Raw genomic sequence first — 28,000 nt, 5'->3', positions numbered from 1 at the left:
CAGCGGAGAGCGACGCACGACGTTGGGGAAGTGACGGCAGTTCCGTGTCCTGTGTGGGGGCGGTGGGAGTGATGAGTTCACTGAGACCGTGATAGCCGTTGTGTGAAGATGGAGGTAGGCTCCTGAGCGTTGAGAAGCCTGGCGAGAGAGCGCGGCTGACGGGGTTGAAGCAGAAGCGGGAAGCGGCAGATGGGAGGGGAGAGAGAGCGGGGTTTGGGAGGTGTTGTCATAATGTCTGGGTCAGAAAACGTCGCTCCGATCTAACTCTCTGCTTCCCCTAACTTATCCCCGCGGCTTTCTTTTGGTTTCCAGTTTCCCGGAGGAAATGACAATTACCTGACGATCACAGGGCCCTCGCACCCCTTCCTGTCAGGGGCCGAGGTGAGCATGAGTTGCCGACGCTGCGCGGAGAGGGTGGGAGGCAGCGGTGGGGTAGGATGATGGGGAGGAGAGCGCGGACGCCAGGGCCCGGGTTGGGAACCGGAGGCTGAGATCGATATCTGGAGAAAAGTGGCAGCTGCCTTCAGAGCCTATGAGGACTACGCGGAAGGCCAGGAAAGCTGCTGTCATCAGAAAAGCAGGACTCTGGAAAAAGCGAACCTATTTTAGAGCGATTCTGTATTGGAGTATAGAATGAAATTGTCTCCTTTCGTGGAGGAGAAACAAGTACAATAATGGGAGATCGCAGGAGGGAGAGAATGTTTCAGCCAAAGAAATTTGGGAAGGGGCAGGAGTTTACCTAACACGTCAACTGTGGAATGTGTTCATTCTTAAACCGTACTCTATTGAAGGGGTATGTGTTTCGTTGAAACTTCCTACCTAGCAATTTTTTGAAAAGTTAATGGTTATGTTTACTTACAGAGTGTTAGCTTGTTGTGCTAGTGAGAGAATGAAAGGGAATATTTGCGAGAAAACATGGAGTTGAGTAGAGCACGCGTTTCTGTTTGCCAGTGCCTCAGAGTTTGGGTAGGTTCCTTCACCCTTATGTGTCAGTTTCCCTAGCTGTCAAAGGATTGTAATAATAGTTTATTACGATGTTGTGAAGTGGAAGTAATGATCATGGTGATGTCCTTTAGTGTTCTTGGAAAAGGTTTAATTGAAATGTTGTCATAAATATGTATGATTTGTTTAGACAAGGCAAAAGAAAAGGGTGGAACAAAAATAAATTCAGTCTTTGAGAAACGGAAATTTTGAACTTTCTGTCTTTTGAGAATTTTTAATTGTTTTCAAACTTGGCATAAACCATTTGATCACTTTTTTTGTATCAAGAATTCTCAATTGCTGTTGAATGAACTTATCCATAGGGTGGCAAAGAGTTGGACACGACTGAAGCGACTTGGCATGCATTCATGAACTTATCCTGTAACAAACCTTAATAGAGTTTCTTGCAAGGAAAAGAAATGTCCACAAAAATAACTTATCATAAAAAAGTTGAAAAAATTCGACTTCTTTGAAATATAAAGTGTTTTGGGTTTGTGTGGTTTTTTTTTGTTTTTTTTTTTTTGGCCATGCTGTGCAGCTCTCTAGGTTGTAGTTCCCCAACCAGGGACTGAGCCCAGGCCCAAACAGTTGAGAGTGCCAAGTCCTGACCACTAGAGCAACAGGGAATTTCCAAAATTTAAGAACTTTTCATCAGTAGACATCATTAAGAAATTAAATAGGCACTTCACAGACTGGGAGAAGATATTTTATTACATATATCTGGCTTAGATTCAGAGTATATTCAGGTACTTCTGCAGAGTGAAATAATCCACTTTTTAAATGGACAAAAGATTTAAACTTGCATATCAGAAGAGAGGGTATCCAAATTGTCACTAGGCATATGAAAAAGTATCATCATTACTTATCAGGGAAATGCCAATTAACAATGAGGTACCATTTTATACCCATCATAATGGTGAAAATTTAAAAAACTGATCATTCCAGGAGTTAATAAGCATGTAGATAACTCTTAATCATTGCTGGTGAGACTGTAAATCGATTCAGCCTCTTTGGAAAACTAGTAGTATCTACGACACATGAAATATAGTTATCCTGTGACCTGGTAATTCCACTCCTTGATGTATACATAAGAGAAATGAATGCATATACTAAACAAAAACATGTATGTCCACAGAAACTTGATTTATATAGCTAAACAGTGGAAACAAATGTCTATAAACTGATAGGTTTGTTAAAGGGAATACTACACAGCAATAAAAAATAATGAACTACTAATGCAACCTGAGTGATCTCAAAAATATACTATTGGATAAAAGAAGCCAAATAAAAAAGAGTAGACACTCTATGGGTTTATTTTTAAATTAAGATGAAGAATAGACAGCACTAAACTATGCTGACAGAAATCAGAATAGTGGTACCCACTGTGGAAGGGAGGGAGTACTGACTAGAGAGGAGCATGAGAAGATTTTTTAGAGTGATGGAAATGTTCTGTATCTTTATCTGGGCAGTAGATAATTGGGTGTTAAGGTATGTAAAAATTCATTGAGCTATATACTTAAAATTTGTGTGCTTTACATTACTTATACCTCAATAAAATAAGAAATAATAATTTTTAAAGATGAAGTGTCCAGAGAGGCAGGCTTAGCATTTATAATAGCATTGTTTGAGCTAGGAGAGCTCTGTAGTCTGAAGGGAGTTTAATCTTTCTGTTTATCTTGTTTAGGTTGGCACTTAAATAATGATATTGTACTTTGAGCACTCTGGGGAAATTAGTCATAAGGATGCATGCTTGCATGTTAAGTCGCTTCAGTCCTGTCCGATTTTTTGTCTCCTCTGTCCATGGGATTCTCCAGGCAAGAATACTAGAATGAGTTGCCATTCCCTTCTCTAGGAGATCTTCCTGATCCAGGGATCAAACTGACCTCTCTTGCATCTCCTACATTGACAGGCAGGTTCTTTACACTAGCGCCATCTGGGAAGCCCCAGTCATAAAGATACCTGTCCTTAATTTTCCTAATTTTCTAAGTAATCATTAGAACCAGTTAATGATTTCAGGCTGAATAGTTAAATTTTCATTACTATATCAATTTTTAAGAACAATTAAACTATTTTAATAATCCATAGGACCAATGTATTGTTGAATAAATCAGTGTTTGATTAAAAGAACTTTTCCTTAAGATGAATAATCTACACAAGAAATTACTTAAATACTGGATTGTGTGTTTTGGTATGGAGGAATGTGAAAAGGTAGTAAAAATGGTATTTAAAATTTTTTTAGTTCTCTAAATAGCTAAACCTTTATAATCCTTGCTTATAAACTATAATTCCCAAACTGCTTTCTTCTTCATAAAGCCCCAGGAATTTAACAGAAGGAAATGAAAGTTGAGTTGAAAAGGGAGAAGAATCATGTTTCTTTTTCCTCTTTCTGTGTCCACGTCATTTAGTTTTACTTTAATATTTGTTTGCTACAGTTTTATCTTTTTATATTTGGCAAGCTAGAGTTTATGATTTAGTTATATAGTGAATCCACTGAAATAAAAGATCTTTAGATGTTCATTATCTAATAATCTTACCAATAGCTTGTGGTAGTAGAAGCTTTAGAGTAGATCTCTATTCTAACACGTGGTTTCCCCTTCTGTATTCTTGATCATTGCAGTTATTTTACTCTTCCTTTTTAAAGGAAGAAACAACGTAACAAAAAACAAAACAGGAGTAAAGCCATAGATGCAGAATAACAAAGCTGTTTCCATTCCAGTAGGTGGTACATAGAAAGAATGCCTTGTTAATTCGATACAGTGAAATCTCTGCTTCCTTGGTGTTTAGTGTAGCTCATGAGAATACTCAGGATGGTTTATGAAGGCTAGTCCTTTGTAGAACACTGGTCTTTTGTATGAATTTTTATTCTTTTTTCAGTTCTCATTAACAAATAGTATCATTTTCATATCAGCAGAGTTACTTTTTTTATTTGTTGTGGTAAGCAGAAAAGGATAGTCATCTATTGCTTTACCAAAGCAACCTGTATCTTCTTAAAAAATTGTAAACTACTATTTTACAACTGTTGATCTAATACAATAAATGTTTCTCCAGATCCTTCCTGTCACTGTAACTTTTGTTTGTTTACATCAGAATTTGGTAAAAATCTTTGTACTGTTTTTCCTGAAAAAAGCTCACATGAACTTGAACTGAAATCTCAGAGTCATGGACTGAAGTTAAGAACTTCCACATAATAAGAAAAATTATGATTTGTGTACTGAGGAAAGTTCAGTTCTTAGGGAGAGTTCTAGTTTTTCCTCAATTGTATGCTCCTGTGCTCTTTATGCTCCCCTCGTGTTAATATCGCAAATGTTTACCATGCTAAATAGTAAGGCTCTTGGAAGAGGAAAATATAGAAATGAAGCAATATACATGTCTTTTTGTCTTCTAGGAAACTTTTTTTCTGTTTTCCAGTGTGATTTCAGAGAAATTTCACAGACATACTCTCTCCCTAGTTTTAATAGTTGGAAATATTCTATCAAAATTAAAAATGGTGATATTGGTGAGATCCTTTGTAGGTCTGGAAATACCTTGAGGAATTCTTACAGAATGTTGTTGTTATTATTCAGTTGCTCAGTTGTGTCCACTTTTTGTGACCCCGTGGACTGCAGCATGCCAGGTTTCCCTTTCCTTCACCATCTCCTGGAGCTTGCTCTAACTCATGTCCACTGAGTCGTTGATGCCATTCAACCATCTCATCCTCTGTCATCCCCTTCTCCTTGTGCCTTCAATCTTTCCCACCATCAGGGTTTTTTTCCAGTGAGTCGGCTTTTCGCATCAGGTGGTCAAAGTATTGAAGCTTTAGCTTCAGCATCAGTCCTTGCAATGAATATTCAGGATTGATTTCCTTTAGAATTGACTGGTTTGATCTCCTAGGAGTCCAAGAGACTCTCAAGAGTCTTCTCCAACACCACAGTTCAAAAGCATCAACTTGTTGGTGCTTAGCCTTCTTTATGGTCCAACTTTCACATCCATACATGACTACAGGAAAAACCGTAACTTTGACTAGATGGACCTTTGTCAGCAAAGTGATGTCTCTGCTTTTTAATATGCTGTCTAGGTTGGTCGTAGCTTTTCTTGCAAGGAGCAAGCTTCTTTTAATTTCATGGCTGCAGTCACCATCTGCAGTGATTCAGGAGCCCAAGAAAATAAAGTCTGTCTCTGTTCCCATTGTTTCCCCATCCATTTGCCATGAAGTGATGGGACTAGATGCCATGATCTTTGTTATTTGAATGTTGAGTTTTAAGCCAGCTTTTTCTCTCTCGTCTTTCATGTTCATTGAGAGGCTCTTTAGTTCCTCTTCACTTTCTGCCATAAGGGTAGTGTCTTCTGAATATCTGAGGTTATTGATATTTCTCTCAGCAGTCTTGTTTCCAGCTTATGCTTCATCCAGCCCGGCATTTTGCATGATATACTCTGCATATAAGTTAAATAAGCAGAGTGACAATATACAGCCTTGACGTACTCCTTTCCCAATTTGGAACCAGTCCATTGTTCCATGTCCAGTTTTAACTGTTGCTTCTTGACCTGCCTACAGGTTTCTCAGGAGGCAGGTCAGGTGGTCTGGTGGTGTCTTTTTCAGAATTTCCCACAGTTTGTTGTGATACACACAGTCAAAGGCTTTATTGTAGTCAGTGAAGCAGAAATAGATGTTTTTCTGAAATTCTCTTGCTTTTTCTGTGATCCAGTGGATGTTAGCAATTTGATCTCTGATTCATCTGCCTTTTTAAAATCCTGCTTGAGATACGTTACTTAATTATGAAAAAGAAAAAAAAATACCTGTGGGTATCTACTGAATTTCATCTGAATCAGTTAATATTTATTGTGCCATATGACAAATTGATAAAATTTAAAGTTTCTAAAATTCCAACAATCTGTGATAATTGGTTGGGGTAGGTAACAAGCTAACAATTAGGATATTAATGTTATCACTAAGTAAGTGTATATATATCAGGGCCATGTGACAAACCTTTCTGTAGTAAATCCCATTAGTTCTCCTAATGACCATATAAGGAGATTACAAGTCTGATTTTATAAATGAGGAAAACTCATTTGAGGTCATATAGTAAGTGGCAGAGAAGGGACTTGAACCCAGATCTCTGTGACACAAAAGTCTCTTGCTTTTAATGCTCTATTGCTGTTGTTACTAATGCTCTGTTGCTGCAGATGCTGCCATTTTTAGTTTTTTAGTGTCAAAAGAAACCATAGCATTTAATGTATTTTGAATGAGACATTGATCTGTTACCTCCATGAATGGTGGCCTCATTCAGAGTGCATACCTGCACGCTCACTCAGTTCTGACTACTTGTGACCCATGGACTGTAGCCCGCCAGGCTCCTCTGCCTGGGACTTCCCAGGCAAGAACACTGGAGTGAGTTGCCATTTCCTTCTCTGGGGGATCTTCCCAACCCAGAAATCGAACCTGAGTCTCCTGTGTCTCCTGCATTAGCAGGCAGGTTCTTTACTACTGAGTAGAAAGACTATATTATTATTGTAGTTGGATTCAGAGGAAGTGATTGGGTCTTCCAGCTGGAGTAATCTTTCTCTTCCTCTTTTGCAGAAAGGCTCGTTCAGAGCAAGACAGGAATGTGTTCGGGAACTCTTAGAGAACCAGTTTGCCCTCTGGCTATATCTCTTATGAAGGTTTTTCTCCTCACTGTTATCCTTATTTTGGTTGGCATTGTTGGGTTTTCTGAAAATCCTATACATATAGGAATTTTGTACAAATCATGATTTCTAAAACAGAAAAGAGGTAGGAAACTCTCAAGTGCATATATTTTAGAAGTGCATAAGGTCCCCGTGACAGTTCCTTTTAGGATTTGCTTCAGAGGACCCTAAAACAACAAAGTCTAATTGTCTGGTTGACGGTGAATTTCTGTGGTCTAACAGTTCAGGTGTAGTAATTATGAAATAATTGCTGTATCCTAGAATCTTCAGACAGATTTTAAGCATCATAACAAAATAGGTTATAAAGGTTGAGTCATTATTAATGGTGCTGAAAGAATCATTCATTAGACCAACAGGCAAAATAGTTTAGGACAACCAAGATGATAAAGGCAGAAGAGAGATACGTGAATTGAAAACTGTGATTTTGATATTGGCAGCTTTGTACATGACATACGGCCAAAGATATGAGGAAGAAGAGACTTATTTTTAAAATTAAATAAGTCCTAAGATATTGATAACAAAAATGGGATCCAGGCTGAAAAGAAGTACACTAAGAATGTCTAGTACTCAGGCACGTTCTTCTAGCAGTATGCAACTCCTCCTCTTTCCACTAAATCTTTTTCCTTTTTTCCCTCCCTACAGACGTTCCACACACCAAGCCTGGGTGATGAGGAATTTGAAATCCCACCTATCTCCTTGGATTCTGATCCCTCATTGGCTGTCTCAGATGTGGTTGGCCACTTTGATGACCTGGCAGACCCTTCCTCCTCTCAGGATGGCAGCTTTTCAGCCCAGTATGGGGTCCAGACGTTGGACATGCCTGTGGGCATGACCCATGGCTTAATGGAGCAGGGCGGGGGGCTCCTGAGTGGGGGCTTGACCATGGTAAGGGGCAAGACATTATCAGGCTTACCCAACCTCATGGGCATGGTGTTAGGGGAGATACAAGTGACTCTGTATGCCCTACCTAATTCCCTTGGGTATTATTTTTCATTCTTCTGACTAAAGGCTAATAAAGACCTCACTTCCCTTGAATAAGTGAGATTTATCATTTGAATCAATTTTTTTAAAAAACATGTTTTAAAACTGTAAAATGTCCAGTGTTAACCCTGAAATGAAAATTATTTATTGGATTTTTGAAAGAAAAGTTTTTTCCCTATTACATTATGGCTTTCACATTCTACAGTTCAAATGAGTATGATTGTTGGTATGTTGAGGGGTGTATTCAAAACCTGTCTGAACCATGAGTGGATTAAGAGGATTAATATGTGTTTCAGTGTATTGGGCTTCTAGCACATCTCATCAGCACGTCGACACACACTACACTTGATGCCAGACATCTCTTCTAACATTGGCTTTACTCTGATTTGCCTGTGCATCGAACTTTACCCAGCCATTATTTAAGAGGGTACAGGGATAAAGTTTTTCTTTCCCCTGTGTGTCATCACTATCTCCAGATTACTGAATGATTTACTTGCTCTGAACTTGCCCCAAATTAAGACTTCTTTGGCTGTTTTTAGTTATTTTGGAATAGGCCTTTAAGTACAAATAAGTGACTTAGTACACAACCTGTAATTTCTCTACTTATTAAAAAGCTTAGTATGTTTTATATGTAGATAAATTATTTGATGTTAGTTTAAATGATGATGCATTCTGGGTAAGCAGAGGGTTTATAAACTGTCCTGAATTCAGGTGCAGGGACGGGAAAGGTGGTGTTTTTTATATTTACTGTTTAATTTGTCCTTCTGCTTCTCTCAGGACTTGGATCATTCTATAGGAACTCAGTATAGTGCCAACCCACCGGTTACAATTGATGTACCAATGACAGACATGACATCTGGCTTGATGGGGCATAGCCAGTTGACCACCATTGATCAGTCAGAACTGAGTTCTCAACTTGGTCTGAGCTTAGGGGGTGGCACCATCCTGCCACCTGCCCAGTCACCTGAGGATCGTCTTTCAACCACCCCTTCACCTACAGGTTCACTTCATGAGGATGGTGTTGAGGAATTCCGGAGGGTAAGGCATTCTCTGCCAAAATCAAATCTGCCATGTTACACTGGGATAAAACCCTTGACATATAGATCCAACTAAGTTTTCTCTCCTACTGCCCTGCCATCTTCTCTGCTCTTTTCTGGTTATGGGGTCCTGCCTCTATTACAGTTTATAATGCTTTTTCCAACCCCCATACTTATCAGTCTTCACATACTTTACTAAAGCCTTAATCTTCTTGCCTCTGTTTTTATTTAGCATTTCTGAAAATTCCATTCATATGACTAGTTTACCCCATCTAAAAGTCCTTTTCTGTCAGTTCTCCAGATGTGATACTTCCCTCATAATTCTGTCTCTTTTCTCCTCACAGCAACCTCCCAGCCAGAAGACAGTTGTGGTGGAAGCAGGGAAAAAGCAGAAGGCTCCAAAGAAGAGAAAAAAGAAAGATCCTAATGAACCTCAAAAACCAGTTTCAGCATATGCTTTATTCTTTCGTGACACACAGGCTGCCATCAAGGGACAGAATCCCAATGCCACTTTTGGAGAGGTTTCAAAAATTGTTGCTTCTATGTGGGACAGTCTTGGAGAAGAGCAAAAACAGGTGAGCAAATAACGAGGAACAATGTTATAGAAGTTCTTAAGAATAAGGGGGATAGGGACTTCCATGCTGGTCCAGTGGCTAAGACTCCACGCTTCAGATGCAGTGGACCCAGGTTCAATCCCTGGTCAGGGAACTAGGCCCCACATGCCGCTACTAAGACCTGGTGCAGCAAAATAACTTTTTAAAAATTGGTTAAAAAAAAAAGGCAAGGGGATTAAACCTAAGCTTTAACTTTCTCAGATGTTATTTAATACCAACTCTTTGTTAATGGGATTCAAGATCATCTGTCTTAAAACTTCACTTTCATGCATTGGAGAAGCAAATGGCAACCCACTCCAGTGTTCTTGCCTGGAGAATCCAAGGGACGGAGGAGCCTGGTGGGCTGCTGTCTGTGGGGTTGCACAGAGTCAGACACGACTGAAGTGACTTAGCAGCAGCCTTAAAAATTGCAGCCATACCCTGAATCCAGAATACCTACATAAAAATTATTATAAAAAACACTGAATCCACAGCCAAGTTTGGAGTTTTTCATTGGCCTCATATAAACTTGAGAACTATAGTTAACCTCCCTAAATTTAACCTGAATTAAACAGATGAAAATTGTGTTACTACATAAATATACAATTGAAATGAAAGATGAATGTAATTATCATTACCCTAGCCTCAACAGGTGTTATATCAAAGTAAGTCTGCTACTTAATCATTAAAACAAAAACTGAATATATTACAGGTAATTTATATCAGTTATGTGTTGCTCAGTAAACCACCACAAATTTAGTAGCTTAAGACAGAAGTAATTTATTACTTATTATGATTCTGTAAATTGGTTAGGTGGTTTTCCTGGTGTTCTTACCTGGGTTTATTCCTGCAGTTGTACTCACAAACAACAGCCTGATATGGCTGCTCAAGATGACCTTGCTACCATCTCTGGCAGTTGGTGCTACCTGTTGGCTTAAACGCCTTGGTTCTCTTTCGCATGGTCTCTCATCCTCCAAATAGGCTAGACTGACTTCTTTACACTGGCAGGCTTAGAGCAGTGTTCCAAGAGAACAAAAACAGGTGCCCCCAAATTCTTAATTCAGCCACATTCTAATGGTTAAAGCAACTCACAGAGCTAGCCCAAATTCAAAGGAAAGGGAAATAGGTTTCATTTGTTAATGGAAGACTAGGTACACAGAACAGGAAGAATTGTGGCCATCGTTACAGTTTATCACATTCCTTAAGAGGGAGAGTATACTGACTGGGTAGACATGATCCCAGACTAAGCAGACTACTGATTTATCATGTAGTTAGGGGGTCAGGATTTGTGTTGGTTACAGAAGTGTGGGCAGTGGTTGCTATTAGCTTCAGAAGTGTAGTTATTCTGCAAGCCTACTCTTGATCGGCTGGCTTTCATATACAAGTCTGCCATGGAGGCTGTCTTGAGTACTAGTTTTCAGAAGTGTATTCACCGAAGAAGGGTTGTCAATATTTACACTAAGATGAATTGTCTTTCATTGATGAATAATACAGGATTATTAGTCTTTTCTATGAGTATGTGGACTTTTTAAGCAGCCTCTTTCATGCAGGTATATAAGAGGAAAACTGAAGCTGCCAAGAAAGAGTATCTGAAGGCTCTGGCTGCTTATAAAGACAATCAAGAGTGTCAGGTAAGAGGACTGGGATAGATGTATATTTAAACCATAAACAAATTTTTGAGCTGCTTATTAGCATTTATAAGAAGTAAATACCACCAAAAATCTGTGGAATCTATTAATACTATGTAGTATTAAAGCTTAAAAGTATATAGCAAGTTTCCCATCTGTTTCTATCATAATACTCTCCGAACAGTCTGTCTTTGAGTTTGATATTCTCATTGTTTACTTTAGCCAAGTAGCACACATGGCTGCCCATTTTTCTTTCTTTCTTTACCCACCACGTTCACCCCCTGACCCCCACCCCATCTGTATTTTTTTCTTGGAAGGTGGTTAGGGTGAACATACCCTGGGGAAGAGGATAAATCTCCTGATTTTTTTTTTCATCTTCTTTTAGGCCACTGTGGAAACTGTGGACATGGACCCAGCGCCACCATCACAGACTCCTTCTCCACCTCCTGTGGCTGCTGCTGACCCAGCGTCTCCAGCACCAGCCTCAACAGAGCCCCCTGCCCTGTCTCCTTCCATTGTTGTCAATTCCACTCTTTCATCCTATGTGGCAAACCAGGCATCTTCTGGGGCTGGAGGTCAGCCCAATATTACCAAGTTGATTATTACCAAACAGATGTTGCCCTCTTCTATTACTATGTCTCAAGGAGGGATGGTTACTGTTATCCCAGCCACAGTGGTGACCTCTCGGGGTCTCCAACTTGGCCAAACCAGTACAGCTACTATCCAGCCCAGTCAACAAGCCCAGATTGTCACTCGATCGGTGTTGCAGGCAGCAGCAGCAGCAGCAGCTTCTATGCAACTACCTCCACCACGACTACAGCCCCCTCCACTACAGCAGATGCCTCAACCCCCAACTCAGCAGCAAGTAACCATTCTCCAACAGCCTCCCCCACTCCAGGCCATGCAACAGCCTCCACCTCAGAAATTTCGAATCAACCTACAGCAACAGCCGCCTCCACTGCAAGTCAAGATTGTGCCTCCACCCACTCTGAAAATGCAGACTACCTTAGTTCCACCACCTGTAGAAAGTAGTCCAGAGCAGCCTGTGAACAACAGCCCTGAGACCCACACAGTGGAGGAGACCACTCCTGAGACAATCTGTGAAATGATCACAGATGTAGTGTCTGAGGTGAGACTGTTTTCAGGTATTTGCTCTAGACCAGTGAAAGCATTTTGGTTGATACAGTAAAAGCAGGAGTTGCTAGTAGCATTTAATGCCTGACGAGGATACAAAATATCCTATAGAGAAGGTTTGCTTACAACTGAATTATCCCACCGGAGATACTCTGTAGTGTTCTTGAGAAGAAACATGAAGAGGGCCTCCTGCCCTAGATTACTCCTTAACTCAGCAGAAGTAATACAGTAGTTCAAGTAAAGATACAGCCTAAGCATAGTTACTTTTCAAGTGTCTACCCCAGGATCCAAAGCTTGAGAGACAAATTCTTCCATTTCTCCCAAACCTTGACTGCTTGGCTTATGTTTTAAGTAAAGGGATGGGTAGGGGATATAGGTAAAAAAATTCAGTTAGTTTGTATCGATGAGTCTTTCCAAAGAGACAGATGCCAATTTACCCTGGTTTTAACTTGAAATTTAGTATATTTGTGATGTTAGCTTCGTAACTAATGAAACAATGTTTTTTTGATGTGGGCCCTATTTTTTTTAATTGGAGAACTGCTTTACAATACTGTGTTGGTTTCTGCCATACATCAACATGAGAAACAATTATTTTGGGGGGGGGGGGGGAACCCACCCTGCAAAATCAGGAACTATGGATCTTGAAAGTTTATCTTCTCTTAGTCCCTCTGATCTTAGTGACCCAACCTCTATTCACATTCTACTTTTGAATTGATATTTTCAGAGGAATATTATTTAAGTGTAGAATAAAGTTAGTGATAGGTTAAGATTAAACACTACCATTATGACCAGCATTCCCCTGATGGGAAGCATCATGTCAGTCTGGATGACAAAATTCTAAAGCTGGATTTGGAGTGAGATCAAGAATTCACGTTTCTTTGGAACTTTACCCCTACCTGTGAGGGACTGTAACATGTGTTGCTCCACTGGATCACAGAGTTAATTTGACTAGCTGGCTGGCTGGCTAGGTAGAAATCTAGTCCATCTTGATGCTCTCTTCCTCTCATAGGTTGAGTCTCCTTCTCAAATGGATGTTGAATTGGTGACTGGGTCTCCCGTGACACTTTCACCCCAGCCTCGATGTGTGAGGTCTGGCTGTGAAAACCCTCCCGTTGTGAGTAAGGACTGGGACAATGAGTACTGCAGCAATGAGTGCGTGGTGAAGCACTGCAGGTGAGCTTACAGTTCCCTTCTTATAATTAATGTATGGCTAAATTAACTCTTGGAATAACATGGTATCTGAGCATATAATCAGTATCACCTTACCTTAGGTAGAATAGGTTGCTATGTATGTCTGATTACAGAAGCTACTAGAAAAGTTTCCCTCCTTAAAAAGAGCTTACATTTGCCATATAGACAAAGATGACATAATTAGCAGTTCACACTTTTCAGTTACCATGTTAGCTCTACGTGTTCATTTTGAAACTATGACACATCAAGCTGTTGGTGTCTATGAATATCAGTATAGTTTATCTCCTTAGTGCAAACCAGACCACTTAGGTAATGAATTAGAATTTGAGGATGGATAGGTGGTTAAGTAGCACAATAAAATGCTAAGTATAGGGCAAAGGGAAGAAGTTCTGAAGATTCTGCCCATTTCCCCAGTTTTCCTGAGATTGACCTACATTCATGAAATAAGGCATTGGTATTTCCTATCTGAAATCCTTTAAATTAGGACTGCCTATACTTCTGACTTCTAGGCCTACTGCCCTTATATTCCTATTTAGGTGATATCTATCAACCTATTTGTTTAAGACTGAGTTTTAAAAAAACATACCTAGGCTGTAATTCTAAGTTTGTGTGTATCTTTTTCTTTCTTAGGGATGTCTTCTTGGCCTGGGTAGCCTCTAGAAACTCAAACACAGTGGTGTTTGTGAAATAGTACATCTGTTCTCCAAGCCAGTGAAGACTTACTGATGGGAACATGTCCACCGAGCCTATTTTAAAAAGACAAGCGAGGCTTCTGGTAGTGCCTGATCTCAACCCATGATGATCCTTTATGTCTTTCACCTTTCTCCCCTTCTGTCGCTCTTCTACAGAGCTATGGAGCAGGGCCACTGGGTTTGCTGCAATCTGGAATTGCTTTTTACTTTCAAGTACAAGCAGATATATCAGTGATAATAACAGGAAAGGGTGAAGGGAATATAAACAAGTAGAACATAGGGGTGATGGATGGGTGGGGGATTGTTTGAGGAAACTTGTTGGTATAATTGTCGTAGGATTTACCTAAAAGATTATTAAAATGATAGAGTACTCAGCTTTGAGTCTAGGAAAAAAACATCACTGTGTGCATCCCTTCTAAAGGGGCTAAAAGGTTGCATTAAAGGTTACCTCTTAGAGAACTATTACTGTCACATCTGTACATTCATTATTAGTTTGAGAACAAAGGTTTTCAACACAGTAATAATAAGCACACTGGACTGTAGAGAAAATAACATCACCTAGGAGCTTCTTATTTCTCTGCCATTATATTTCTGTACTCAACTTTCTGATTGTATCACAGTTTGAGTGTAAAAGGGAGAACTCGACATCCTTAATATAAGAGGTTTCACCTAAGAGGTTTCACCAAAGTTTAAAGAAAGTGTGTTCACTTGTGTTTGATGAAATATCTTTTAAAAAAATAGGCCGAAGTGTTCTCACTTATACAGGCTAATTCTCTGCATACCCTAGGCACTTATTTAATGTAAGATGTGCTTATTTCATTTTTCTTGGAATTAAATGAATGAAAAACTAACAAAGCCACAGTTGTAACAGAATAAGCAACTATTTAAAACGTGACAGCTCTAGTGATGATAATCTTAAGTGATACTCAGATCTTACCTTGAGAAATGTCCCAGAGAACCCTTTCTTATCATGTTTATAATACTTAACTGCTGATCAAATCAACATTTTAATGCTTTCCACACATTCATTTAGTTTGAAGCTTTATAGCAACCCAATAAGGCAGGTAACATTTCCCAGTTACCTAACATTCCCAGTTACGTTCCCAGTTTACATTTATAAGCAATCATACTAAGTTGAGTTACACAAGATCACACACTCTTAAGTGGCAGAGCCAGAACTTGACCTCGAAATCCCAACTACAATACAAACTTTTATTTAAATAAGGGGGGAAAAAAGCTATTGTACAAACATTACTCTTCAGGTACAGCCTGTAGAGCCATGGCTATGGATGCTTAGGTTCAGAAGTACTTCTATAGATTCTTAGGTTTAGAGATGATACCATCTGGATATCTTTGCTTGAACCGGGCAACCACATCTGGGTCTAGTAGGTGGATCCCATCCAATTGGTTTCCAAGGGTGATCCTGAAGCAAGGGGAAAGACGGGGCAAGCCAAAAATCCTGGAATTTAAAGGCTTAATATTGTTAAAAGATGTGTTCTTTTCATTAAGTCTGCCTATCATCTCAATAGGCATCTGAATATCTGTGCCAGTTCTTTTATAAAGATAGTACATGGTACTAAGGCTGGTAAGAAATTGGGCAGATTCCGATGTTAAAAGAGGCTGGATCTGTACTAATTAAGGGTTAATAATTTACAGCTAACCAGGCCTACATCACAAAGCTATGCTGCCAGTGACTACTCTGGATGAGTGACATGCTAGCAGCATATCTTTTAAAGTTCTACCTACAGGATGAAAGACTAAAATTGTTGACAGATTAAATAGGTTCTCAGTAACCACCAGGGGGCAGATTCAGTACATCCAGTAGAATAATGAAGAGCTTTAGGGGTGGAGACCTTAAGAGCAGTGTTTAAATCTTAAAAACCTGTTGGTTTTCCAGTGAATGTTGGTTGCTTAAGAATCCTCTGAAGCCCATTTACAGACTAGTGGAAGTGAGGTGACGCTCTACTAACTTATATATTTGACCATAAACAGTTGTGCCCTTGGGGGCTAGCATGTTCTCTGGTCTCCTTACCAGTTGGGTTGCACATTGTGTGGTCGTCCAAATAACTCAATCTTGCGAGTGCCAGGGGACAGTCTTTCAATCATGCCATAGATTTCATCTGGTTTATGACTAGTGGAACGAACCTAGGAAATAAAAGCTCTAGCTACTTTTAAGTTACCCAAGATCACAATTCTAGCCCTTTCCACTTATGTTTATGATCCCAATGAGAAAACCTGGGATAAGAATATAGAATAACTGATTTAAAATGTGGCTCTTTGGATGCCTGGGGAAAGCACATACCTCAGCTACGATCACATCACAATCCAGACCCTGGTTGAAGCCTTGGGGATTTCCTTTGACACCAACCTGCTCACCAGAGAACAGAATGATGAAAAATTTATGAAAGTTTTATGAAACCCCAGTATTTGAACTGTTTCTCAATAAGAAATCAAACAATTCCTGTTTTTGCTCCATCTAATGTATTGGGCCCCACTACTGCTCACCAAGCAGTGTTCCTTCCCATGGTTCAACCAGTGACCTGTGCGGCCTGTTCGAATGATGCGCTGCAGTTGATTTGTCTTCACCCAGATAATTTCATCTACCCGTTCATAACTGTGGGATATAAGAAAAAGAATCAGAACTTTAATCAGGCTTTCACAGTTTAAGGATGATACCATCTACTCTACAGAGGCAAGAAATCACAGTATACTCTGGAAGAAAGAAACCCTATCAACTACATATTTCCCTCAGAAGAAAACAACAGTGATGGCTACTTACCCCCAGAGGTTCAGACATTCTCTGCCCAACTCCATGGCCCTGGAAAGAAATAAGGGTTAAACAGCTACTTCCATGCCAGTATTTTTTCTCCCTTCAAGATATATGTGTTGTTTTCAATAGACATTCAGTGAACATTTACATGCAAGACACCATTGGGGCAAGAGGATGGATCTAAGAATGAAAAGGCAAAACACAGAATCTATTCTCAATGGTCTTACCTTTCACAAGAAACAAATGTAAACAGAATTCATGGTATCATTTGTGTTATAAACAGGCATCAGATCTCAGTAGGTAAGAAAGGCTGACTGAGTCATAAGTTTAATAGAGCTAGAAAAACCCAAGATTTTATCCCCACCCAGTACTCACTCTGTACTATATCTGCCCATACCTACATATCTTTGAACTGCATTACCTGCCTGTGACCCAGAGGAAGAGAAAGCCATCATCCTGCAGTACTGGTATGTTGAGCCTGCGCATCTCATCATCTGTCAGGGTCCCATAGGGCAGCTCCATGTGAATATCCCAGGGTGGGTCAGCCATCACAACTGCAAACTTGCCCAAGATACTGACGTCCAGGTAGCGGATATCACAACAGATCCACTGCATGAGGTGGTATTTGGTCATCTTCCCTTCCTTCACTCTCCGATTCATGGCCCCAGTCCCTCTTTTTCCATTGGATTTTCCTGTTCCCTCATATGCTATATATCCCGCTCCATTCCCAATCAGCAAGGGAGATTGCTGATTATGCCTTGCTTTCCTACATGTATGGCTGCTCTACTGAGATAAAGGTCCTTAAGTTGAGGTTAAGTTTTCTGAGCAGACAGGTACCTGAGGTGGGAAGAGTCGATCTGCATTGGAGTCACCTCCAACGCTCTGTGTAAGGGCAAGCTCTTGGCTTGGTGTATGGTCTTTGCTTCCAGGAGCCTCAGAATCCATGCAAGCATCAATTTCATAGTGAACATATTTGCAGGTATCCATGTGGAAACATGTGTTAAGGAAAGAGCAGTCTCCTAATGACTCATCAGTGTGTTTATTGATGATCCGTCTGGGGAAATAGTAAGGGACAGTTGGAATCAACATGGTATTCCAGTTAGATCCCCCAGTTGCAAAAAAAACTGTTGCAAAATTTGCAGATCTTTCACTATCATCAGAGCTTCCTCTAAGAGTTTTCAGATAAGGAAAGCAGGTGATATTAAAATCTGTAATTTACAATAAAGAAATGTTTTTTAATTCCTCTCTGAGCAAAAACTTAACTTCCTTATGACAGGAATAAAGCTCTGACCTAAGAGGCCAGGTTCTTGTTTCTCCGAAGACTGTCCTTCCAGAGAACTTTAACTTTCACTGGGGATCAAAGACAGAGATATCCTGCTATTGCAAGAAAAGAGCAATTTTTTTTTTTTAATCTCCTATCTTTTGGAGAATGCAGCCTGTATTCCCTCCCATAGAACACTACTTCTGAAAGTGTACCTTCAGAATCTCGAAGTCTTAGACAAACCATATTAAAAGCACTTAATAACAGCATTAAAGACAAACCCAATGAGTGGAAGGACCGTGCTTAAAAAATGACTGCTTCTAGGAGACCCAGCCAACCCTCTTCCCCTCAAAAGACCTGAAGTGCAGCTTTCGACAGGGCCGGTCAGCATCACTGGCTTTCATACACTCCTCCTTGGTTCCATAGTCACAGAACTCTTGAACTTGAGCCCGACCTCGTGAGCGAAACTTTTCAACAATGGATTGTTCCTTGGCTGTTGTAGTATTTAGTAACTCTAGGATCTCCTGACTAACCTGGGTGATAGAAGAAACCTTTGTCTGGAAAGGGTTTGTAGATAAAATTCGCCCTTAAACCACCTCTGCAAATTCTACTTGACATCAATGTCCTATGAGGGGTCAATAAACTACATTAATATGAGAAAACCCAGAAGAGATTTTTCATGGATTTAGTCCTTTCTCACAAATCTGCACTTGGGATGAAATTAAAATATATGCAGACCAGTTCCTGCTGCTAAGCATTAAGCTAAACTCCCCTCCCCAAGAAAGCATTCTTTCCAGCCAAAACCACTTATATTTAATACGTACTGAAGCCAAGACACAGTGCTGATAAGCACTTTACTGTTTGGTTCAGAGCCTAGGCAACAATTCTACATGGTGGGTGGGTGGTGGGGACAGGTGAGAGGCGGTACTCTAATTAGTCTCACAAATGAGAAGACTAAGCATCAAGAGAAGTTAACTATTCAAATTTATACAGCTAGAAATAGGAAATGGCTAATTCATGTGGGTCCAAAATATTCTTCCACACAGAACCAGTGAAAAAGGTTTTCTAAATCAGAGTTCTCAGCATTTGGTGCACTGATGTTTTTGGCCAGATAATTCTTTGTGGGTTATCCTACTAAGATTGTAGGATGCTGTGCAGCATCCCTTGCCTCTCTACCCAATAGGTGACTGTAGTACTCCTGTGTTGTGACAACCAAAAACGTCTCCAGACTTTGCAAAACATCCCCTGGGCGTTAGGAGGGAGGGTAATATCATCCTCTATTGAGAACCACTGCTCTAAACCCTCAATTCTAAGAACTGCTCTTTGCCCCTAGGGGTAAATTCTTCTCAACCAATGCTAAAATTCAAAGTGTAAGTGTGAAATCACTTCTATCTACCCCTACCTTCTTGCTCTGTTGTTCCTTAGTAGATTGTTGGTTAAGAAGGCTCTCTATCTCCAGATCAACATCTGAGGCAGCATGTTTTCTTGATTTCTTTGGCTCCTTGGCTACTTCTGATGTGGAAGAGGCCAGACCAGAGGCCAAAGAGCTAGTAAAGGCAGCTGCTGTGGTGGAGTCCTGCTCTGCACGCCGCTTCTGCCCTGCAATAGTCCCTGCTACCTCCCCAGGGCCCTTCTTTTCTGCCACAGCACCCATCATGGCGGAGAGCTTGGAATGATCAGCATAGGTCACAAGAGTGGGATGTGCATCGTCTTGTAGGAGACTTCGCTTTACTTCGATCAACTCCTGAGCGGCAAACTTCTGTAGGAGGCTTTCTACCCCATCCTGAGTGGCAGGGGCATCTGGCTAAGGAAGGAAGGCAGGAGGGAAAGTGTTAAGACCCTGACCACGAACTGATGAAAAACAGTGGCAGTTCTCAACCTTGTCTTATCATTCATTACCGTGGAGATGGCAAGACGGATAGACACAGCATCAGTGGGCAATGTTAGTGACAGATCAGAGAGGTGGTGTAGCAACTTCTTCTCTAATTCAGGGTCTGTAGCTAGTTCAGGAACTGCTGAAGCTGTACTGGGCTTGGGGCCACCAGAAGTGGGTGCAGCAGGTACTGGGCTGTCGCTACGGAAGGTTGGAGACAGTGCTGCCTCTGGATTCCGAAGATCTAGGAGTGAAGAGATGTGAAAATGAAAAAAGGCAACCACTGTCAATCTACACATTCCTCAGGAGTTAAGATTTCCAGCATTTACAACACAGTCCTTTCATTTCATGCAGAAAATTCTCTGACCAGATTTGGCACTAAATACCCTTTATTAAATCACACCCAAGCATTCACTGCTTTGCCAAGGTAAATTTTCTGGGATCTGCTTACCCCTTCTATGTTGGGTGAGAAGTATTTCCTAATTTCATTCCTTTCTCTGCTTCACAGGAAATAAATTAGCATCTTGGTAGATTTAAATGTCCATACCACCTCCCTTCAGTCACGCTAAATGACAACTGATATAATCAACTTGAATTTATAAGCCAAGAATATTTTCACCAACCTAAACTGTGATGAGATCTTTTTGAAGAACTGAGTTTGAGTTTTAATGAATTAAGGCCGCTGGACATCAGAGAGTATAAAAAATGACAGTGTTGGGGGTTATAACTCAAACACAAAAATTTTATAGAACTGCTCAAGCCCTGGTCACCAATGATAGTTCCTGACTATATTCTTATAACCTACTCTAGTACGTCACAAGCTGGGTAGCCATCATAACCTTAATAAGATTTAAGAAACTCAAATTAGGACAAAATATTACCTTTGGGAAAGCCTAATATCTGTGATTATTTATTTAAAATACAAGTGAAATATTAAACATTCAGGATCTATACTGGAATTCTGTTAAATACTATCTAAGTGGCCACTAGTTTACATTTAGAGATATTTTGGTTACTTAGAAATTTCCACTCATAGAACTGACTTCAAAAAATTTAGCTCAGAATTCCAAGGAAAATGAAGTCAAACTATACCAAACACCTTACCAAAACAGTTACATTTTAGGAAAATAAGTTATACCCTATGTGTGAGACTCCATAATTTCATACTAGCTGAAAACGTTAAATGACAGAATTTTTTTCACCTTGCTCACTGATGATTCTTTTATGTTGTGCTGAATCTCAGACTAGAACAAGTTCCTTGTTTTGGTTTTGGCAAGGAGGTATTGTACACATAGAAATCATGGAAGCACTTTGAAGGTCTGGATGGGCAAGTCTGAAAGCAAGCAATCTAAGCTAAAGATAACATAAGAAATTTAAGCAACAATTACTATTTAGCTTATCTGGAAGACTACAGGCACAATTGTTACACTGAATAGGACTGAACTGGTAACTACTCAAGTCCCTTGCAACTGAAAGATTCTAATAAATCTAAGCTAAAAATACCCCAATTATAATTTACACTAGTTTCAAACTCTGAGTATTTAAATAGATCAGTCAAATTTAAAATTTCTTTAGAAGAAACCAAAAATTTCATTAAGTAACCTAACCTAGCACAATTAATGATGAACCTATAGCAGAAAAAATACAAAGTGTTTTAAAATTAGGATTTCAGGCATTACATGCACAGTTTTATACATTATGTACTGGCCATTTTAACTCATGATATATGCTAAAGGGAGCAAATTATATAAGGTATTAAAGAGTTTGAGGGACTTCCACGGTGCTCCAGCAGCTAAGACTCCATGCTAACAATGCAGGGGGCCTCGGTTCCGTCCTTGGTCAGGAAACTATATCCCACATCCTGCAACTAAGAGTTTGCATGCCACAACTAAAGATCCCACATATTACAACACGCCGCATGGAAGAAAGAAAATACCAAGTGCCATAACTAAGACCCAGCAGCACAGCCAAATAAATAATTTGATAAAAGAAAGAGCTGTGTAGTATTAAAATTTTAATATTTCAGATAAACTATATAAATTATCTATATCCCCCCTTTATATTTAAACATTATTTGCCAGGCACCTATTAATATTCTTTTGCCATTAATATGAGTTTTATTTTGTTAATAAAGACCTAAGCACCTTATAGACAATCTCTATTATGTCTTTTTTTAACCACTTAATTATGATTAGTATGTAAAAAGTTGTATATATTTAACAGATACAACTCAGTGAGTTTGGAGACAGTATATATTCATTAAATCATCACCACCACCACCAAGGCCATAACCATATCTATCATTCCCCAAAAGTTTCTTTCTGCTGCCTTTTTTATTATTTTTGTGTATCTGATAAGACAAACTTAACACAGGATCTACCCCCTTAGAAAATGTTAAGTATACAACACAGTGCTGTTAACCATAGGCACTATACACTGTGTAAGAGATCTCCAGAACTTATTTATCTTGCATAACTGAGATTCTGTACCTGCTGTATCACCTCTCCATTTTTCCGCTTCCCTAGGCCTTGGCAGTCACCACTCTATTTCTATGACTTTGACTATTTTAGATTCCACATGTCAAATACAATCTAAGTGAGACCATACAGTATTTGCATCTGAATTAGTTCACTTATCATAATGTCCTCCAGATCCACTCATGCTGTCACAAATGGCAGGATTTCCTCCTTCTTTTGGCTATAAAATATCCCATTGCATATATATTTCATGTTTTCTTTATCCATTTATCCATCAATGGATGTTTAGGTTGCTTCCCTATCTTGGCTGTATGTGAATATAAATAATGCTACAATGAGCGTGGATGTGCAGGTATCTCCTTGAAATCCTTATTCCAAATCCTTTGAATTCCTAAAAGTGAAACTGCTGGATCATATGGTAATTCTATTTTTTTACTTACTGAGGAACGTCCATACTGTTTTCCATAGTGGCTATGCCAGGTTACATTCCCACTATCGGTGAATCAGAATTCCCTTTTCTTGCTAACACTTGTTCTCTTTTTTTTAATAACAAGTTTGAGGTGATATCTTATTATGGTTATGATTTGCATTCCCCTGATGATTAGTGATGTTGAACAAGTTTTCAAACACCTGTTGGTCATTTGCATGTCTTCTTTGGAGACCTATTAGGCTTCCCTGGTGGCTCAGAGGTTAAAGTGTCTGCCTGCAATGTGGGAGACCCGGGTTCGATCCCTGGGTTGGGAAGATCCTCTGGAGAAGGAAATGGCAGCCTACTCCAGTATTCTTGCCTGGAGAATCCCACGGATGAAGGAGCCTGGTAGGCTACAGTCCACGGGGTCGCAAAGAGTTGGACACGACTGAGCGACTTCACTTCACTTTGGAGACCTATTACCTCTTAAATTGGTGTATTTTGCCCTTCTGTTTCTTGCCCTTCTGACTTAAAAGAAGGTAAGTGTTGTCACTGATTAAAGTAAATAGTACCATTTTCGATAATTTCAACATTTCAATCAGTGTTTCATTCTTGTTAATATAATCTAACCCAAATTCTGTTCAGGAACACACTTATTCACTGTCACATTACTTTCCTTTTTGCCACAATGGTTCTTGAGATGCTTGGCTTAAATATGCAATAATACCACATTATTTCCATGATAAACATTTTGTTGATTGAATTTATTTTAAATGAAGTCCAAAATCTAACAGTTCAAAGAATCTACTTGACATTATTACATCTCCTATTATCATACTTACAATAACAATGTATAAATTTGGTTAGATGTTAATGCTGGTTAGATGTTTGGCTAGATGTTCATTTTCTACCAACTAGTTTATCAAACTTTTCATGCAAATATTACCTGCTATTTCTAAAATATACTACATGTTTTTTCATGTAAACTTTCAACACCTAGCAGACATTATCTGTGAGGAAAAGCACTGACTGTGTTCTGATGTTAATGTCATTAAGTTGAAAATGTACTTTTTATAATTCACCTACTGATACTATGAAAACTGTAATATAAACATTTCTTCTTACAATTTTTGCTTTGGTAACTAAATTTATACGTTCTTTGAATTATGTTTAATGACCTTTTCTTACAGCAAGAACTCTACGATAAAGAACCACTTTAACATATATTTTCAATCCCTAGAATTGGATACAAACTTTTTTTTCTTTTTGATAATCTGACCAATACTTAAGTTTTAATACAGTTCTGTGATTCTGGTTATGAATCCTTATGTTAGTAACAACTCGTGGGAGTATTCTTTTCATCACATTCAGGACATGGAGCTGAAAATATCTCTTTTAAGGTTACTTGGAGGAGGCGGCTCACATTTAATATTTGGAACAAAATTAACAGCTGATTAATGTAACTGTTATTTATAGATGGGCTTGAGCCATTCTGAATTCCCTTAAGTCAAACACAAATTTGTGCACAGATACACAAATCTGGGGGAAAGACTCCAACCCTTTATCATTCTTAAAATGGGTTATGGGCAGAAAACAATTAGGAATCCCTGAGTTCCAACTCCTTCAGAAAGTATTCGTTATTAATTCAGTACATTTATTGAGCACTTCCATTATGCTGGTAACTATGTTGATTCTCCGCTTCTAATCTAATGAAAAATGTAATGTGTTGGGCTCAGCAAAGGAATACTTAATACTTGAGTTTTAGGAGCTCAGTTAAAGATAAACAAAATACTAGCTTGAAGACATAAAAATGTGGCCAGACTCTGAACTTGCTGACCTCTAAAATACGTCAATATCCATATTCACATCTTCAATTCCATTGATGAAATACATTGAGCAGTTCACATATTCACTATGTGCTAAGCTACACCATGTATGGATGTGAGAGCTAGACTGTGAAGAATTGATGCTTTTGAACTGCGGTGTTGGAGAAGACTCCCTTGGACTGTAAGGAGATCCAACTAGTCCATTCTAAAGGAGATCAGTCCTGGGTGTTCTTTGGAAGGACTGATGCTAAAGCTGAAACTCCAATACTTTGGCCACCTCATGCGAAGGGTTGACTCATTGGAAAAGACTCTGATGCTGGGAGGGATTGGGGGGCAGGAGAAGGGGACGACTGAGGATGAGATGGCTGGATGGCATCACCGACTCGATGGACATGAGTTTGGGTGAACGCTGGGAGTTGGTGATGGATAGGGAGGCCTGGCGTGCTGCAATTCATGGGGTCACAAAGAGTCGGACACGACTGAGTGACTGAACTGAACTGAACTGAAGCTGCACCAAGTTTATTTTGTTTCAATTAATGAAATAAACATTTACTGAAAGTAATAATCTTCATTTCCGAAATCTACTTTATTCTATGGAAAACAGTGCGACAGTTCCTAAGCAAATTGAAAATAGAATTACCATATGCTCCAGCAATTCCACTTCTGTTATATGTCCAAAAAAGTTGAAAACATAATCTTGAAGCAATAACCTGTTACACCCGTGTTCACAGCAGCATTATTCACAATAGCCAAAATGTGGAAGCAACCCTCAAGTATCCACCAATGGATAAATGGATCAAGAAAATGTGGTATATACATACAATGGAATATTATTCAGCTTTAAAAAAGAAGGAAATTATGACACGTGCTACAACATGGATGAACCTTGAGGATGTGCTAAAGGAAATCAGTCAAATACTTCATGATTCCATTTTCACAAGGTATCTAGAGTCGTCAAACACAGAAACAAGGTAGAATGGTGGTTGCCAGGGCCTGGGATGAAGGGAGAATAGTGAGTTTTGGTTTTGCAAGACAAAAGAATTTCGGAGACTGGTTGCCCAATAATGTGAATATACATCTCACTATCAACTGTACATTTTTAAATGGTTAGATTGTATTTTATGGTATGTGTACTTTTGCCACAATTTTTTTTAAAGTTATACCTTAAAAATGCCAAGCTAAAAAAAAAAAAAATGCCAAGCTAAAAAAAAAAAAATGCCAAGCTAACAAAGGTCTCCCAGTGATTCTTTGTTCATAATATTTTGCATTTATTAATGACATGGATACATTTTAGTTTATTTAAATATCCTTGTCTTTTAATATTGAGCTCAACAGTAAATAATTAAGTATCAGATTTGGGTAACCCTATAAAAATATAGATGTGGTAAGAACATTTTTATTTCCTGTGAGAAAAGAACTAAATGATGTGAATTTTCATGTAGCCTTTGGTTATATTTTCCATGACAAATTGGTTAAGAGAGTGTTTCACAATGTTTTCCTAAGAATCCTAACCCTTAAGGAAACATATTCTTTTGAATAACCAAAATAACTGAATGGAAGAACAGTGATAGGCTGGCTGACTTAATTTGTGTGTTTCATCTCTACTTATCCCCTAAAGACCAAATAGGCCCGTCAAAGCTCTGGGCTAGAAGGTAATATATGTTTAATCACAAACTCAAAAACAATTTTACAGGAATCTTAACTATATCAACTGGCTATACTAAAAGTCTTACCCATATTTTATTAAGTGGATATACAAATCAAGAGATATTTATACCCCAAAAAGAATATTTATGTTCAAGGGAGAACAGATCTTGCTTTCAAAATTATTACACATGCTCAGCAAGGACCCTGATGAAGTATCCAGACTCTAGTGGCTGGATTTGCATACAGCACAAAGTTTGGTTAATACCAAAGTGTGGTTAATACCATGGAAAAGTGAAGTGGAATTTCTATTAATTAATACTCGATACTATGACTTGCACTTCTTCCTCTACTTGCTCTGCCCTCTTACCATCTCTTTAGTTATTTAAGTCCTATATAGCCGCTGAGACCAAATTCCAAGTGTCAACTCTTCCATGATGTCTTCACTGACTAGACTGACTCTTGTTAGTTCTACCTTCACTGTGCTCATTGTGGAATTAATTCATTTGGCATTTTACATATATTATCGTGTATTTCTGACTTTTTCTTTATTCCCAACTACATTTTAAACTCCTTGAGGGCAGGGACGTGCTCTAATTTTTGTCTAACTAGACTCATGTAGATACTAGATAGATGTGCACTTATTACGGTGCAAGAGTCCTGGCAAGACATCTTTTAGTTTCAAGGGCCAGAATACAAGTGCAGAGACCTAATATACTTCAACACAAGATTTAGAAATGGACTCGAGTATACTGATAAACAGTGCAAGCTGCCACAAGAGTGGTATGTATTCATTATCCTTGCAGATCTTTAATTGATTTGCCTTAGATAATTCAGGGCTTGTGTAGGGGATGTGGTATGAGTAGAAAATCTTTTGAGGTTCCTTCAAGTTTTAAGACTGTGACACGGGTCAATAGGAGGGGAGAAAAAGTTTCAAAACAAATGTTTTCAGATTCCTGCTCGGTGTGTAAATGGCTAAACCAACGCTACTTCCTCTACTCATTTAGCAACATTGAATGCCAACTCTGTGAGGACCACTGAACTGGGCACTGTGGAGATAAAGGCTCAGTACTTGTTCTCACGGCGCCCAGAATCGCAAAGAAATGAGCAATACAAAGCAATTGCTATAACCAAGGGAAGAACAAAGCGCTATGGGAGTTAACCATAAAAAGGGACTTGCTGCTTCAAGGGACAGCGGCTAAAAGGCCTAGCAAACGGGACGCTCCCGTAGACTTCAGAAAAGTCAACGAGATGGGGGGACGCGGAGATGCGAAGGGAGCTTCCGACCTGGGAAAGAGAACTGGAGGAATCAGAGCCCAGGCTGAGAAACCGCTACTACCTGCAGGAAGATGAAGCATCTGTGCTGCTGAGGGGGAAGAGAACCGGAACCAATGTATGAAGCGTTAAAGAAACACGTTTGAGGAAAGGCACCAACTCGGGAGCTTTTTTTCTCCAGGGTTCCCTTCAGCCCTCTCTAGCTAATCATCGGCCCCAACAACCCCGCGCCTCACCCAAGTGCCCCGAGTCCTGCTTCCGCCTCCGCTGCAGCCTCTCCCGCAGTGAGTCCAGCTGCTTTTTGTGGGCCTGGATAGAGCTCCACGTGTCCGACATTTCAGTCTCGTGGCTCGGCCACGTCTCCAACTAGGCACGGTGGACTAGCGCTTCCCAGCTCTGGTTTCAAGAAATTGCCTAACTCTCACGCGGACACCCCAAGGCTAGCCGGAAAGAGATCCCAGCAGATGCTATGGAGGGAAAGTCACTTCCGGTTTTTCTCTCCCTTTGAAGCTGAAATGAGAGCCACCATAAGTGTTGGCAGAATAGCGGATATGTTTTTTACAGGAG

The 28,000-nt window shown here is 39.5% G+C and overlaps 2 protein-coding genes across 3 annotated transcripts; one reads left to right on the top strand and one right to left on the bottom strand.

Moving 5' to 3' along the window:
• Nucleotides 1-79: 79 nt before the first annotated feature.
• On the top strand, nt 80-14,753 carry TOX4 (TOX high mobility group box family member 4). 2 transcript variants are annotated; one of them, XM_004010363.5, is made up of 9 exons: nt 80-114; nt 313-381; nt 7,285-7,527; nt 8,401-8,661; nt 9,005-9,235; nt 10,804-10,884; nt 11,267-12,010; nt 13,025-13,188; nt 13,837-14,753. In XM_004010363.5, the coding sequence occupies exons 1-9, from the start codon at nt 109-111 to the stop codon at nt 13,895-13,897; spliced, it is 1,860 nt and encodes a 619-aa protein (XP_004010412.1). In that variant the 5' UTR covers nt 80-108; the 3' UTR covers nt 13,898-14,753. The 2 variants fall into 2 exon arrangements, with proteins under 2 accessions (XP_004010412.1, XP_004010413.1); XM_004010364.5 differs by lacking the exon at nt 313-381.
• A 336-nt stretch (nt 14,754-15,089) lies between these two features.
• On the bottom strand, nt 15,090-27,892 carry METTL3 (methyltransferase 3, N6-adenosine-methyltransferase complex catalytic subunit). The gene is made up of 11 exons (XM_004010362.6): nt 27,670-27,892; nt 19,829-20,046; nt 19,332-19,733; nt 18,287-18,462; nt 17,506-17,722; nt 17,090-17,277; nt 16,678-16,716; nt 16,404-16,512; nt 16,201-16,266; nt 15,931-16,043; nt 15,090-15,321 (listed from the first exon to the last, which is right to left on the bottom strand). Exons 1-11 carry the CDS (start codon nt 27,767-27,769, stop codon nt 15,210-15,212), a joined length of 1,740 nt encoding a protein of 579 aa, XP_004010411.2. The 5' UTR covers nt 27,770-27,892; the 3' UTR covers nt 15,090-15,209.
• Between the last annotated feature and the right edge of the window lie 108 nt (nt 27,893-28,000).

The sequence above is a fragment of the Ovis aries genome, chromosome 7 (assembly GCF_016772045.2).
Source record: "Ovis aries strain OAR_USU_Benz2616 breed Rambouillet chromosome 7, ARS-UI_Ramb_v3.0, whole genome shotgun sequence".
NCBI lineage: Eukaryota > Metazoa > Chordata > Mammalia > Artiodactyla > Bovidae > Ovis > Ovis aries.
Note: the sequence above shows the minus strand (reverse complement) of the source record. Positions and strands in the feature narration are given on the sequence as shown.